General features: G+C 41.5%; 1 protein-coding gene across 4 annotated transcripts in view; it reads left to right on the top strand.

The window, feature by feature from the left end:
• Positions 1-13,822, top strand: part of SYNGR1 (synaptogyrin 1) — a 48,348-nt gene that overhangs the window by 19,982 nt on the left and 14,544 nt on the right. For all 4 annotated transcript variants that reach the window (XR_008308050.1, XM_053253268.1, XM_053253270.1 and 1 more), the window contains exon 2: positions 7,652-7,889. Coding sequence is in view for 3 of the 4 variants with exons in the window: in XM_053253268.1 (XP_053109243.1) it covers positions 7,652-7,889 (238 nt within the window). In the remaining variant the exon portion in view is untranslated. The remainder of the gene's footprint in view (positions 1-7,651; positions 7,890-13,822) is intronic.

Raw genomic sequence — 13,822 nt, 5'->3', positions numbered from 1 at the left:
AGTTGAATCACTCCAAAATCTTGCAGAATGGTTTCCTCCTCTGACCCCCACCCAGAGAGGAAAATTTCCCAGAGAAGAAAATGTACCTTTGTTTCCAGAGTGGTGGGGCCACTGCTGGATCACTTTCACTGCTTTTAGAATGTTAAGTCTGTATTAATCCTTAGCCAAAGGTACACGCTTGAGAGTGTCCTCTGGTCATGTAGAAATATATGCTTTGTAGTTGCTCCCAAGCTGTGAAACTTCTTTCAGGAGATTTGCTAAAGTCTGAGAGTTTCATCCAGAAATTATCTATACAATACCTTATCTATGTAGTATCCAATGGCTAGAGATGGCCATAAGGATATTTTAACTGTGGTGTGTTAAATCTATATATATTGTTGAGTGTATTTCTTTATAAATGGTTGTTGCCAAACCTAAGGAATTGGACTAGAAATTCAGATATTGGCAATAATTAATGTTCTTCAAAATGCAGTCATCGAAATACTCATAGGAATAAATAAGCCTGTTCTGGCTCTCTAGAAATAGCCAAAGCCTGCAACTGTAAATAGCTGAATAAGAGTGAAATGTGAGTTCGATAATCTCTCGGTAGCAGCTTGCCTTGTTCGTTTTTCTTGCTGTGAACTGGGAAGGATTTATTATTTCTCTCTCACACAATTGGCTCCTCAAATGCAAGAAAAGCTTTTGCTTTATTCTGTCTGAGGTGGATTTGCTTATAAATCCAATAAGGAATATTATGTAACAGAAAAATTTCCTTTTATAACTTAATTGAACAAGGAGCAGAAGAGGAAATGAGAGGTGGTGTAGCAGCCTCATATCTGAAGGGAATCATGGTGAGTTAAGGGCCGGAAGCACAGAGAGGTGTGCACACATTTTCAGCCCAAACAAGATGAATCTCTTCACAAATCTAGTAGGAAGATGATGAGGCAAAATGACAGGTTTCTTCCTATGATGGTCAAGAAATATAAAAGGGCTGTGTTACGGAGGCATCACATGATGATCAGGAGGGCTTAATAGCCTGCTGGAAATGTGAATCATGCTTCAAGAATCACATGATATCCAGGAGCTTTATCTGTGTACAATACTGGGGCAGCCCTTAATTACTTAAATGTGACTTTGTAAGGAAAGTGTCTAGTGAAGATTTTTATGTCTAGTGGGATATAGAGATTGCCCGTATCTGGAGGGATTTACCTTGGTATCTTTAACTTATCTCTCCCATAGTTTGCCCCTGGACCCGTTTAGCCTGTTACCAAATATCTCCATGCAGTCTGCCTCTGTCATGCAAACAGAACAAATTCTGCAAAATAAGTAAATATGTTATGTTGGCATATTTTATTTTCAAAAACATTAAACATTGTATTTACAAAATCAATAAGCATATAATAGAGTAATATAAATTTTAAAAACATAAGCAGCACTTAATGGATACGTAAACACTAATCATGTTTAAATATGTTATTATTTAAAATCAAGATATCAAAACATGTTTAAAATAATATGTAATATCAAAGCATGTTTAAAAGAAGGCTAGATATTCAAATGGAACATGCTTTGCACATTCTTTATTGATTCCCAGGGTTTCTTAATTTCTTCTTACAGTGTGTTAATGAATTAATTGTAAATGGGGGCAAACAAAATATATATTTTTTAAATGACTGGATTTATTTTTCAGTAGGAAAATGACACCACATGGACAATCATAGCACACAGTCTTAAATTGCAGACATATTAAGAACTGAAAAAAGGTTATTTTATCTGGAAGGCAAGCCAGACATTTAGAGTAGACCTGCAGTAAACCAGTATATACCTGAAACATCTGGTGGGCCACTGTGGGAAACAGGATGCCAGACTAGATTGGGCTTGGGCCTGATCCAGCAGCAGGGATTTTCTTATGTCAACAGCTTTAGTGAAATATCCAGTTTCAGAACTAGCCTTTTGAGAGCCCTATGTAACTTAGAACAATTTAAATACATTTTCTATAGTTTAGGGCTTTAAAGGCTATTGCTGGCATTCTGAAATAATATTATTATTTCATACAGTTTGTGGATTTGTTTGTGCAAAATAAAGTCATACTTCCTGATTACCTACAGATACCAAATTTTGCATACACAATCCTGCCGCTTAAATTAGCTGAATTCAGTACTTTTAATACTGGAATATGCTGGGTGAAAGGTTTACATAATTTTGGGGGGTATTTTGAAGCAGAAATACTGAATACAATGGTCGTATTTTAACTAACACTGTTCCCAGCAGGTTTTTTTAACACTTGGTAATCAGATCAATATTCAAAAGCTGGGTTGATTTGATTTAAATCAGATTGCTTTAAATCACGATATAAATAGCTTCATAGACTCACTTTTAGTTATTTAAATCACTAGTCAGGGAAATCATTTTCTCGTAAAAGTGCATTCTTGTTGTTATCTTAATACATATTCGGAGATGGATGTAGGTTTCATTTTTAGAAGGTAGAAACACACTGCTCATAATGCTGTTTCATTTGGCCAGCCAGGCCTTACATTTCTTTAATGAAGCTATTTCATTGTTGCATATGCATACATTTCTATGTTGCACTGTTTGTATTTTGCACACATGCCTGTCCTACCCATAGAAACTTCATTAAAATATTCTCAAATGGGGTCTCTTTTACAGCCTGCTGCCATGATAGGTGTTTCCCTTCTGCAATGGAGGATAAACTCTAAAAACATTTCCCTAGGATTGCATGAATAGGTTTTGTTCATTTTTGTTTATGCTTTCTATTCCTCCCCCACCACCCCATCCCTAGAATTTATAGTAATTTATGACTCCTCCTCACTCAGGTCTCCTCCATCCCTCCCCGCCACATCCTCTATTCATTTATTTACCACCTTTGTCATTGCACTTTAGAAGGGGCGCAAGGGCTTGACTGTGTGTGCACTGCATGTACACCACCTGCAGAATAAGACTGATCAGGTCTGTTCTCTCGCATCCATACACACACACTTGTATACAATATTTGTATATTGCTCTTAACGTTCATAGAATATAATAAAGTTGTGATTAATATTCATGATGATATCTTTGAACTAGGTTCTTTTTTAATTAAAAAAAATTAAAGTCTGAATTAAATTTTAAAAATCCAATTTAAATAAATAAATAAATAAATGTGTGTGTGAGATTTTTCATTCAAAAATGACATCATGCCCCAAAGAAGCAGATTTTCTGCAGATTCAAATGTACTATGATTGAAATTTACTATGCATGGTAATTATTCAACAAATTAAATACTATTTAAATTTAAAACTGATTTTACTTTCCTTTTTGCAAGAAAATAATATAAAATTCTATGACATAATTTATTGCTTGAAATTTCCTATGTTGCATCTATGCAATATGACTTTGCCTGGTCAACAACAGGTCATACCTCCTAGTTTAAAATGTTTATATCCCATCCTTCCAGTACACTACTGCTTGGGGTGTAATATTAATAATAAACTAATAAAATAGAAATCATATAAAACATTAAAAATTAATAAAATAAAAGTTAAAAAACTAGACTAAAACCACATTTAAAAGTTACAAATTAGAAGTTACAAGTAAAAAGGTAAAAACTAAAAACAAACACACACAAAACTGCCAGATATAAACAGTGGATAAATAATCAAAAAGTTAAATTGTTAAATTGTTTTAAGTTTTTTTGTATATGTTTTTAACTTGTTTTATGCTATTGTTAACTGCCCAGAGACGAAAGTTTGGGACAGTGTACAAATCTGATAGATAGATAAATAAATAAATAATCCACTAGAGTGTTTTGTTGGTGGGAAGCTTTTGTTTTCAGGTCTCTCTAAAGCAGGGATTCTCAACGTGTGGGTCCCCAGATGTAATTGGACTTCAGCTCCCATAATTCCCAACCAAAGGCTGCTGGGGCTGGGGATTATGGGAGTTGAAGTCCAATAACATCTGGGGACCCACACATTGAGAAGCCCTGCTCTAAAGGTAGATGACGCTCAAGGGACCTAAACCAGTTTGAAAAACTGACCACTCTAGGATCTCTCTCTAAACCTATAATAGTCCATAGCTACAACTCACCAGGAAATTCTCCTGCACAAGTTCCATTGGAACGAGTGGGGGTGGGGGTGCAAGAGTGCTACTAATACAGAAAGACTTCCTTGTTGGCTTTGCCATTTTGGTTTTGTTTTCTTGCATATGTAGCAGATGCATTGTCCAGTGCATCCTTATAGAAAATACTGTGCATGGCCATGTTTTTTCTTCAGCTGTAAGGAAAGTTGCCATGTTAGTAAAGATTTTTTTCCAGACTCCTCTCTGTCCTATTTTTGCCTGTGTATTGATTGGGTCAGGAAGTAGAGAGCTAATTCATTCTGCTCCCAATCAGTAAGTGGAGGATATGCGTCCAGGTCTCTTCCACTGTTGGGAAAAACAAAAAAAGTGCTGACGCTACTTTGATTCTATAAAGTAGGAGTTCCCAATTTAGGTTCCAAGATGTTGGACTACAGTTCCCATCCTTCCCAACCACAATGTCCTTTGGATGGATGTTAGGAGTTTGTGGCCCAATGGACCCCAAAAGAGCCCACCACCATATAATAGCCTAAAAGGTTATGCTTTAAAAGTATGCATGGACTTTGGAAAACTATTAAGTCTATGGATGGTGGAAGTAAGCAACACCTCCAAACACCATGGAATAAAAAGATAATATAAAGAAAAACATTTAATAAGTAATCGCATTTAACACACTGATGTGAACAATGTATATTTTTTGAAAAGCAAATACATGTAACAGTGAAAAACATAACTACAGAACAACAAGTTGACAATCAATCTTACTACTGAGGCCCCCCAAATAAATATATAAGGAATGTCAATAATTTCCTGATTAGTGCTCTGTAAGATGACCTTCTGAGTATCTGAATATCCAATGTGAATTAAAGAGGAATCCAGTTGTCCTTGGATAAAGAATGTAAGTTTTGTATCTTATGGGGAGTTGGCATCAACTGCAAGTTGCATATAGGAAATGTCCTTCCTTATCTACTGTAGCTATACACTACATCCCATCCAGGTCCTCTTCAACTTTTCAGGAGTTTGTAGCCCAACATCTGGGAGCTTCTTTTATGAAGGAATGAAAAGTAGTTGCTTTAGGCAACCAACTCCAAAGGGAGCAACATCTCCCTCCGTCTCCATTTTCTTGAAAAATAAGAGTTCTGATTCAGAGCAGAGGACTCCATTTCAGCTCTTCTTGTTTCAAGTGAAAACGTGTTTTAGGCTGACACTGAGGGGAAGAACCATTACTGATGCTTAATTTCAGCAGCTGATCTGTATTGGGTCTGAGAGCATTTCAGAAGGCTGGTCTGTGTTTTGGAACCAGCTTCTCCCATATCCCATTTAAATTTTCCCATATCCTATTTAAATTTTGGATTATTTATTGATTTGTTTTAAGCTGTTTTTAATATTTAATTGATTTTAATGTGTTGTTTTTATTTGTTGTGAACTGCACTGAGACCTTGGGTTAGGGCGGTATGAAAATGCACTAAATAAATAAATAAATAAATAAATATCCAGATTTACAAATACTAAAAGTTAGGCTGGGGTACAGAGTGCTTCTGGACATATGCAGAGCATCTTTTCATCACCACTGTGTGGCAGGTAGGCTAATGAGATTTTGGAATACCAATGAGGGGATGGGGCGATAGCTCCATGGTAAAGCACGTGCTTTGCATGCAGAAGTTTCCAGGTTCAGTCCCCTGCATTGTTGGGAAAGACCTTTGTCTGAGAGGTGTGGATGGTTTGGGAGAGCTGCAGCCAGTCGTAGACAATACTGACCTGTATGGACCAATGTGACTCAAGTAAAAGGCAGCTTAATTTATTCATATGCTCAGTGGTGCAAATTATGGCTTGTACAGAGATGTTGATGATCATTTCATACTTATGGAACCACTTGCCTTTGGGCACTTGGAAAAACACATACTATCTTCCAGAGGCACAATAAAACTCTGCTGTTTTATCTGCTCTTTAGCATCCAATGCTAACAAGGTGGGTACCATGGTTAGAGAGACAGATGGATTTTTTTCCTCTTGGGCTATCACTGTAGAGAACCAGGTTTTCCATGAAAGTAATCTGCTAGTAACTTAATGTGGTTGTGGCTGTAGATAATTTAGGGACATCTGCAATGGTCTTTGATGTGTCAAGATAGCATACCTGTGATTTGGGCTGCTGCTTATATATTGCTTATATTGGCATAGTGCATTTAGTATTATGTATTTAATTACATTTATGAGCCACTATTTTTTGAAATACAAAATATAAAAAACGCAGGCAATTATAAAAAGAGCCTGTGTGTGATGTGTGGGTCAGATTATGACAATATGCTATCAGCCACAGCTTTGCCAGAACACTTAATATTCACTAGTGCTGTTTGGTAGGATTCTGTGTAGAGGGTGGAGCTTGTTCTGTGGTCTGAATGGGGAAGAGGTTCCTAAGTTCTGTGTTGATTTGTGTTTTCTCAGCTACCATGTTTTCTCTCTCCCCATACAGCATTTGTCTTCATATACATGTGCAATATGCTGGTAAGTGTGCCATCGAGTCAGTGTCAACTCCTGTGGTCACCAGAAGTTGACACCGACTCAACAGCACACTACCTTTTACTGATGATACAAAAATGGTAGTTGTAGGGAAAGGGTAGGGGGCAGAAGCTTTGAAAGGCGTTCCCTGAAAGGTTTCAAGACTTGGATCTCAAGCCTTTTCGGTTTTGCCAAAGCTGGCTGCATACTCCTACCATTTGATCATGAAAATTCTCCAGGGTATTCACATAAGTAGGCAGAATTTGGCAAAATAACAGGAAACTTAAGGAAATTGGGACAGATGGATTGTTGATGAATGGGGAATGAACCAAAGGCAGCATTAAATAATGAATGGAGAGTGGAGAACTGTAGTCATAGTACTTGGATAGATAAAGAAAAAGAAGGGATAGGAGTATTGTTAGCAGATGGGAAAATAGATTGTAATAGTAGGTGGAAGAATGAGTGGGTGGCAGTGAAGTAAATTCCTAGCTCTAGGTGACTTGGAAACAACATTGCTACTATCTGGCAAACATATTCCAGCCAGATTAGCTACCAGCTAAGGTAGAGCTACCAGCTAAGGCTTCCTAGCTCTAGTGCAGGTGTAGATAACATTTGGCATTTCATCTGTTGTTGAACTACAGTTCCCATCATCCCCAGCCACAATTTATTGTGGTGGTGGTGGTGATGATGGGAGTTTAACAGCAATTGGAGTGTTGATGATTGTCTAGCCATGATCTTGTGGATGTCTAGAATGCTGCATCAACACACTTGGAGTGGGACACAGTGAAACACATTTAAGTTCCTTTGATTTCAGTAGGAGAATTAAGGATGTGCTTCATTCTCTTCCATTGAAACCAGTGGGATGTAAAAATGTTTACCTTTGGCTGGATTGTGCCCAGTGTTCCCTGTAATAGGTATTCCCAGGTGTTGTTGAGTACAACTTCCATCATCTCCAGCTGCAGTGGCCTTTGGCTGGGGATGATGGGAGTTGTACCTGGCAACATCTGGGAATCCCTGTTATGGGGAACACAGAATGTGTCACATGTGCAGATTCTGTATTTGTCAAGCAAGTGCTCCTAACCCTTATTTTGCCTCGCTCTGTCCAGCTTTTCTCCATAGTTGTCTTTGGTTCCATTGTGAATGAAGGCTATGTCAATCTACCATCTGAAAAGGAGGAGTATTGCATCTTCAACCGCAATCAGAATGCCTGCAACTATGGCATCACCGTGGGAGTCCTTGCCTTCCTCAGCTGCCTTCTCTACCTGGCGCTAGATGTCTACTTTCCACAGATCAGCAGTGTCAAGGACCGCAAGAAAGCCGTACTCTCTGATATTGGTGTATCTGGTGAGCTTTTCAGTGAATTGGAACTACAACGTGGGTTTCTTTAGGGCTGGTGTGTGTGGCTGTGTCCTCTATAAAGAGACCTCTCATAACCTCAACTGAGCCATAGGGCTGTGTGAAGCAGCCCTGCTTCAATCTGGGATATGTTAGTGCTTTGAAGGAGTCCCTGCTTTGCTTTGGGCTGAACCCTTTGGTCCTCTAAAGTTTTGCTTCAGCCCTATCCCTCACCCCCCAAAGTGCTGCTTATAGTAGGGGTTTCCAGCCTTGGGCTCACTCCACAGATGATGTTGGGCCATTGTGGCTGAGGCTGATGGAAATCCTAGCCCAACAAGATTTGGCAACCCAAGATTGGAAACCACTTGGCCTACAGTACCAGGCAGGAGACAGGCTGCTTTCCTATCTCTTGGTTCCTAAAGGTGAGGGAGCAGGTCATGTCTTACACGGTTTGTATTTAAAGTTCTTTCTTTCTTTCTTTCTTTCTTTCTTTCTTTCTTTCTTTCTTTCTTTCTTTCTTTCTTTCTGGAGTCTTTTCTGAGGGTTATGGCTATTGCTGCAACCTCGGAAAAGGCTACCTTTCCCAGAATCACTTGCACCCTTCTCAGGACTTTTCAGGGAAAGCAAGGGGGTGAGAAATCATTTTAAATAGAAATGGCAGAAGATGCCTGTTCCTTTGCTGCAGGAGCGAGGATGTAGAAATGTGGTCCTCTTCTGGCCTCCTGCCCAGTCCTGTGAGTAGTATTTTTTTAGGGGTGGGGACCAAAGGTTTGGTCCAGTTTGCTTGACTTCAGCCAGGCTTTGGCCTCAGTCACATGGTGCTTCACTGCAAAGCAAAGCTGAATAGGCCTCTGAAACTTGCACAAGAACAGCCTGCTGGATCAGGCCCAAGGCCTATCTAGTCCAGCATCCTCTTTCACACAGTGGCCCACCAGATGCCTCCAAGAAGCCCACAGGCAAGAGGTGAGGGCATGCCCTTTCTCTTGCTGTTGCTCCCCTGCAATGGGTATTTAGAGGTATGTTGCCTCTGAGAGGTGGCCCATAGCCACCAGACTAGTAGTCGTTGATAGACCTGCCCTCGGTGAATTTGTCCAAGCCCTCTTTAAAGCCATCCAAACTAGTGGCCGTCACCACATCTTGTGGGAGAGAATTCCATAGATTAATTATGTGCTGTGGGGAAAAGTACTTCCTTTTGTCAATCCTAAATTTCCTGGCCCTCCGTTTCATGGGATGACCCCTGGTTCTAGTGTTGTGAGAGAGGGAGAAAAAAATCACTCTGTCCACTCTGCATAATTTTATAGACCTCTATCATGTATCCCTGTAGTCGCCTCTTTTCCAGACTAAATAGCCCCAGATGCCTTGCCTCATAAGGAAGGTGGTCTAGACCCCGATCATCTTGGTTGCCCTCTTCTGCACATTTCCCAGATCTACAACATTGACCTTATGATACGATGACCAGGACTGCATGCAGTACAGTACTCCAGATGTGGCCACACCCTAGATGTGTATAAGGGCATTATAATATTCACAGCTGCCGTGCACAGAGTTGACACTTTCAACCAGCTGTCTACCACGACTCCAAGATCTCTCTCCTGGTCAGTCACCAACAGCTCAGATCCCATCAGTGTAATTGTGAAGCTGGGCTTTTTTGCCCCAATATGCATCACTTTACACTTGCTTATATTGAACTGCATTTGCCATTTTGTCATCCACTCACCCAATTTGGAGATACCCTTTTGGAGCATCTTGCAATTTCTTTTGGATTTCACTACCCTAAATAGTTTGGTGTCATCTGCAAATGTGGCCACTTCTCTGCTTACCCCAGCTTCTAGATCATTTATGAACACGTTTCAGACGAGTCTTGCTAACTAGTTGGCCCCTGCTAACTGGGCAAAGAGGCACCTTTTTAACGTGGTGATTCTCTTTATTTAGCAGTGGGGTTGTAACTGGCCCTGTCCAGCCCCAGCACATTACCTACCGATACTGTTGCTGGTGTCTGTCTTGTATTTCCTTTTAGATTGTGAGTCCTTTGGGGACAGGGATCCATCTTTATTATTATTTCTCTATGTAAACTGCTTCAGAAACGTGTTTTGTTGAAAAGCGGTATATTTGTTGTTGTTGTCTTTGTCCACTCCGTCCCTGGAGATGCCAGAGATTGAACCTGGGACCTTCCAAATGCAAAACAGATCTACTTCCACTGAGCTATGGCTCTATTCCTATACCTCCCTTTGCAGCAACTACCCTCTTCTCTCAATTTCTTGAGCTCTTTTCATCATCACCACCATTAGGCTCCACAGGAACTGGTATAGCATAGTGATTGAAAGGAAAAGGAATTCCAGGAAGATACTAGATAAGATGGAAATGAAGACACATTTGCTGGTATTTTGCACCACATTTTCACTCTTCTTGCTGCTTTTATTGTTGTGGTGATCTTCCTGCTTTGGGGAGGTCCCATAGTCCAGTGGTGAAGTGCCTGCTTTGCATGCAGAAGGCCCCAAGGGCACTCCTCAGCCTCTGCAATTGAAAGAATCCTGGAGAGCCATTATCAGTTGGAAGAAGCAATACAGGGCTGGATGACTTGATGTCAGTCAAGATAGGGCAGTTCCATATTTCTTTAAATATTGTGCATGTTGTTATTTCTAACTTTGGTTCTAGGCAGGTTTTTTGCCCAATGGGAGATTATTGGTTTATGCCCTGTCTGATATTTCTTCAAAAGAGTCACTTGCTCTGAATTTTAACTTCTCCTGTGCTCAAGGCCAAGGATCAATATCAGTTCACTTGCCTGAAACAAATTGGCCATAAACTGTGCTCATGCTGATCTGGTAGCAAGCATGACTTGTCCCCTTAACTAAGAGCAGGGTCTGCCCTGGTTGCATATGAATGGGAGACTACATGTGAGCACTGTAAGATATTCCCCTTAGGAATATCTGGGAAGAGCATCTAGGTTCCAAGTTCCCTCCCTGGCATCTCCAAGACAGGGCTGAGAGAGATTCCTGCCTCCAACTTTGGAGAAGCCACTGCCAGTCTGTGTAGACAGTGCTGAGCTAGGTAGACCAATGGTCTGACTCAGTATATGGCAACTTCTTATGCTCCTATGTACCCGTGGCTAATCCTGTGTGTGGCAGCTCTCGCGAGAGCTCGCAAGTAGAAGCACCGTGGTGATTGGGCAGTGGAGCTCGCAAGTGGAAGCACCGTGGTGATTGGGCAGTGGAGATTCCATATGCAGATAGGAAGGAGGAGCCTGTGAGAGCAGAAGCACCATGGTGATTGGGCAGTGGGGATTCCATATGCAGATAGGGAGGAGGAGCCTGTGGCACTGTGTGATTGGGCAGTGGGGATTCCATATGCAGATAGGGAGGAGGAGCCTGTGATGCTTAAGGACAGTTGGAATGCAACTGTTAGTGGTCAGAAGATGTTCTTGATTGTAGAAGAGAGAAATCTATCTATCTATCTATGGAAGTCGGGGGGGGGAGAGAGAAAAGAACGGAGGGAAAGAAAGACAGTGGGAGAGCGAGTGGAGGAGAGAGAAAGAGAGAAAAAGAAGTGAGGGCGAGGGACGGGCCCGAACCTGTCAATGGTCTGAGGGAAACAAGCGGCCATGGCTGCACCTGTTGGCAGCAAGGAAGGGCCCAGGCAACCACTGCTGAGGTTTGGGGCTACCGAGGCCATTGGCGGTGGGTGGCAGGCAGGCAAGGGCCTCAGCGGCTTGAGGGGAAAGAGTGGCCGCCACCACAGCAGCAAAGAAGGGCCTGGTCAACCACTGCTGCTCCTGTGGGGAGGAGTAGGAGCGGGGCTTGGGGGAGGATTGGGAGGTCTCTGGGGATAGGGGGCTACAGCTTAGCCAATAGGCGCCGGCAACACTGCAGCTGCGACCAAGAGGGGTGAGAGGGATGGAGTAAAGGATTGGAGGAGTGACCAAGGGGGTGAGGGGGATGGAAGCAGCCGGATGGAGGAGGAGCATGAGTGTGGCTCAGGTGAAGGTGGAGAGATCTCTGAGTTGAGGGGGGCTGTGGAGGGGGTGAGGGGAGCAATCAAGTACTAGCGCGCAGATGCTCTGCGCAGGTTAAGCTAGTATTAGTTAAGCCTGCATGCACTAGCTGGCAAGACTGTTCTAGTCTCAGAGGTTTGTTATTCTTTGATCAAAACTGCTTTATAGTTTGTTGCGTACATTACTGAGAACCGACTAGTGATCTGGAAGTCCTCTGGAAACTTCAAGGAGATGAGACATGCATGCCTTGTTGGGTTGGCAGTTTCTACCCACCTAGGAGCCGGAATGAACTCCCAAAGTGGTCCTTGGTTGATGCTTTCATTTGTATATGGAATTTAGCCCAGCTCTGCAGAAGAGGGTGTGGATTCTTCTAACTTCCTGCTTCCATGACATCATTTGCAATATTATGGAAGAACTTGCTGATCCCACAGAAGCTACTCTCTGAAGCTGCTTTTTCTTTCACACGCTTGTCTTTCCAAGAGTAAGTTAGCAATTAGACCTTGCTATGTCAGGTGCTGCTAGAGCAAATGCATTACAGCAGGCATTATTCTAGGTAATACCTCAGAAATCCAGTGCCCACTCTGGTACATTTAATTGTATATGCATGCTGAAGTCTTATTGTTGAAAAGGGCAAGCCTCCAGTGACCTGCAGAGGAGAAACATTACATTTACACCCCTCTCTGTTTCTTTATAGTGGATAAAAGTAGCCTGAAAGGTTTCCCCACCACTACCTTATTTTTTTCTCTCTCCCTAGAAAGGTCATTTTTTGTGCAGGAATTCCAGGACAAAACAAGCAATTGGAACAGAAGCTTTCCTGATCTTTGTATGCAGGGTTGTAGTATGCTGGATTGCAGAGCTGGTTTTTCAGCCTAGCTGCTGATCAGCAGTTGTTCTGTTTTGCTTGTTTTTAGACAAACACTTGTCCAAAGCTAATTTCTAATAAATTAAAGACCTTCAAGGAAACTTGGTAACCCCCATGTGGTTTCTGAGGCTTCGCAGGAGCCTGTCCAGCAGTTGACTTGAAGCAAGTCCCATGTTGTTTTCTGCTTCCTCTGAACCATAAGAACCAAATCAAAGTAGAAGTGCAGTAGAGGCTATAGTCTGCCCGGGGCTATAATCACAGTTCTCTGTCCATGGGGAATATTCTGCAGGTATCTTGGAGTTAAATTGGAAAATTGCTCCAAGTATTTGGAGCAATATGCCTAGTATTTTTTGCTGCAGGGTTATCCTTGCACTCACAATTTATTGTATACCCCGATTCTCTCTCTTCCTCCACAGTCTGTCTGGAATTTCTTTTCACCCTCTTTTCTCTTCTTCAATTCTTCCTTCATCTGTTCTCATTACTGGTCCTTCTTGGCCTCCTATCCCACCATATGCCTTTTCATTGCACTCTTTATCTCTCTTAGGCCCTCTTCCAATGTAAATGTGCACACGTAACTTTTAAACCTCTTTTTTAAATTGTGGTTACCTGTATACTTCAATGTTCATCTAGTTGATTCTGTGGGTATCCGCCATACAAATGAACCTCTACATTTGATGGGATTGGGAAACTTGTCATGACACCCTTTTGTGAGACCTGCAAATACTGTAGAACAAACCAGTCTTTCATAACACCAGATGTTTCTGATGATGGCAGATGCCCAGTGGATAGGGTTTACCTGGGCCTATGCACAATCCAACAGCGAACATTTCTCAAATTTCAACTTTCAGGGAACCCATTCCACAGGGTTCTTTAAAAACAAACACCTTTCTCATTACTTACACTTTTTTCCAACCCTTCCAAGATTTAACATCAGACTTTCAGATCAGGCTTTTAAATTCTTACTTTGTAAATTTGTATCCTACCCAAGGAACTCAAGATCCACACTGTTATCTTTGCAACAGCCCTGTGTGAGAGTTTAGGCTGAGAGATAGTCACTGGCCCAAGTTTGCCCAGTAAGCTTGGTGATCAAAC

Source organism: Hemicordylus capensis, chromosome 5, assembly GCF_027244095.1.
Source record: "Hemicordylus capensis ecotype Gifberg chromosome 5, rHemCap1.1.pri, whole genome shotgun sequence".
Taxonomy (NCBI): domain Eukaryota; kingdom Metazoa; phylum Chordata; class Lepidosauria; order Squamata; family Cordylidae; genus Hemicordylus; species Hemicordylus capensis.
The sequence above is the reverse complement of the archived record's forward strand: the minus strand, read 5'-3'. Positions and strand labels throughout refer to the sequence as shown.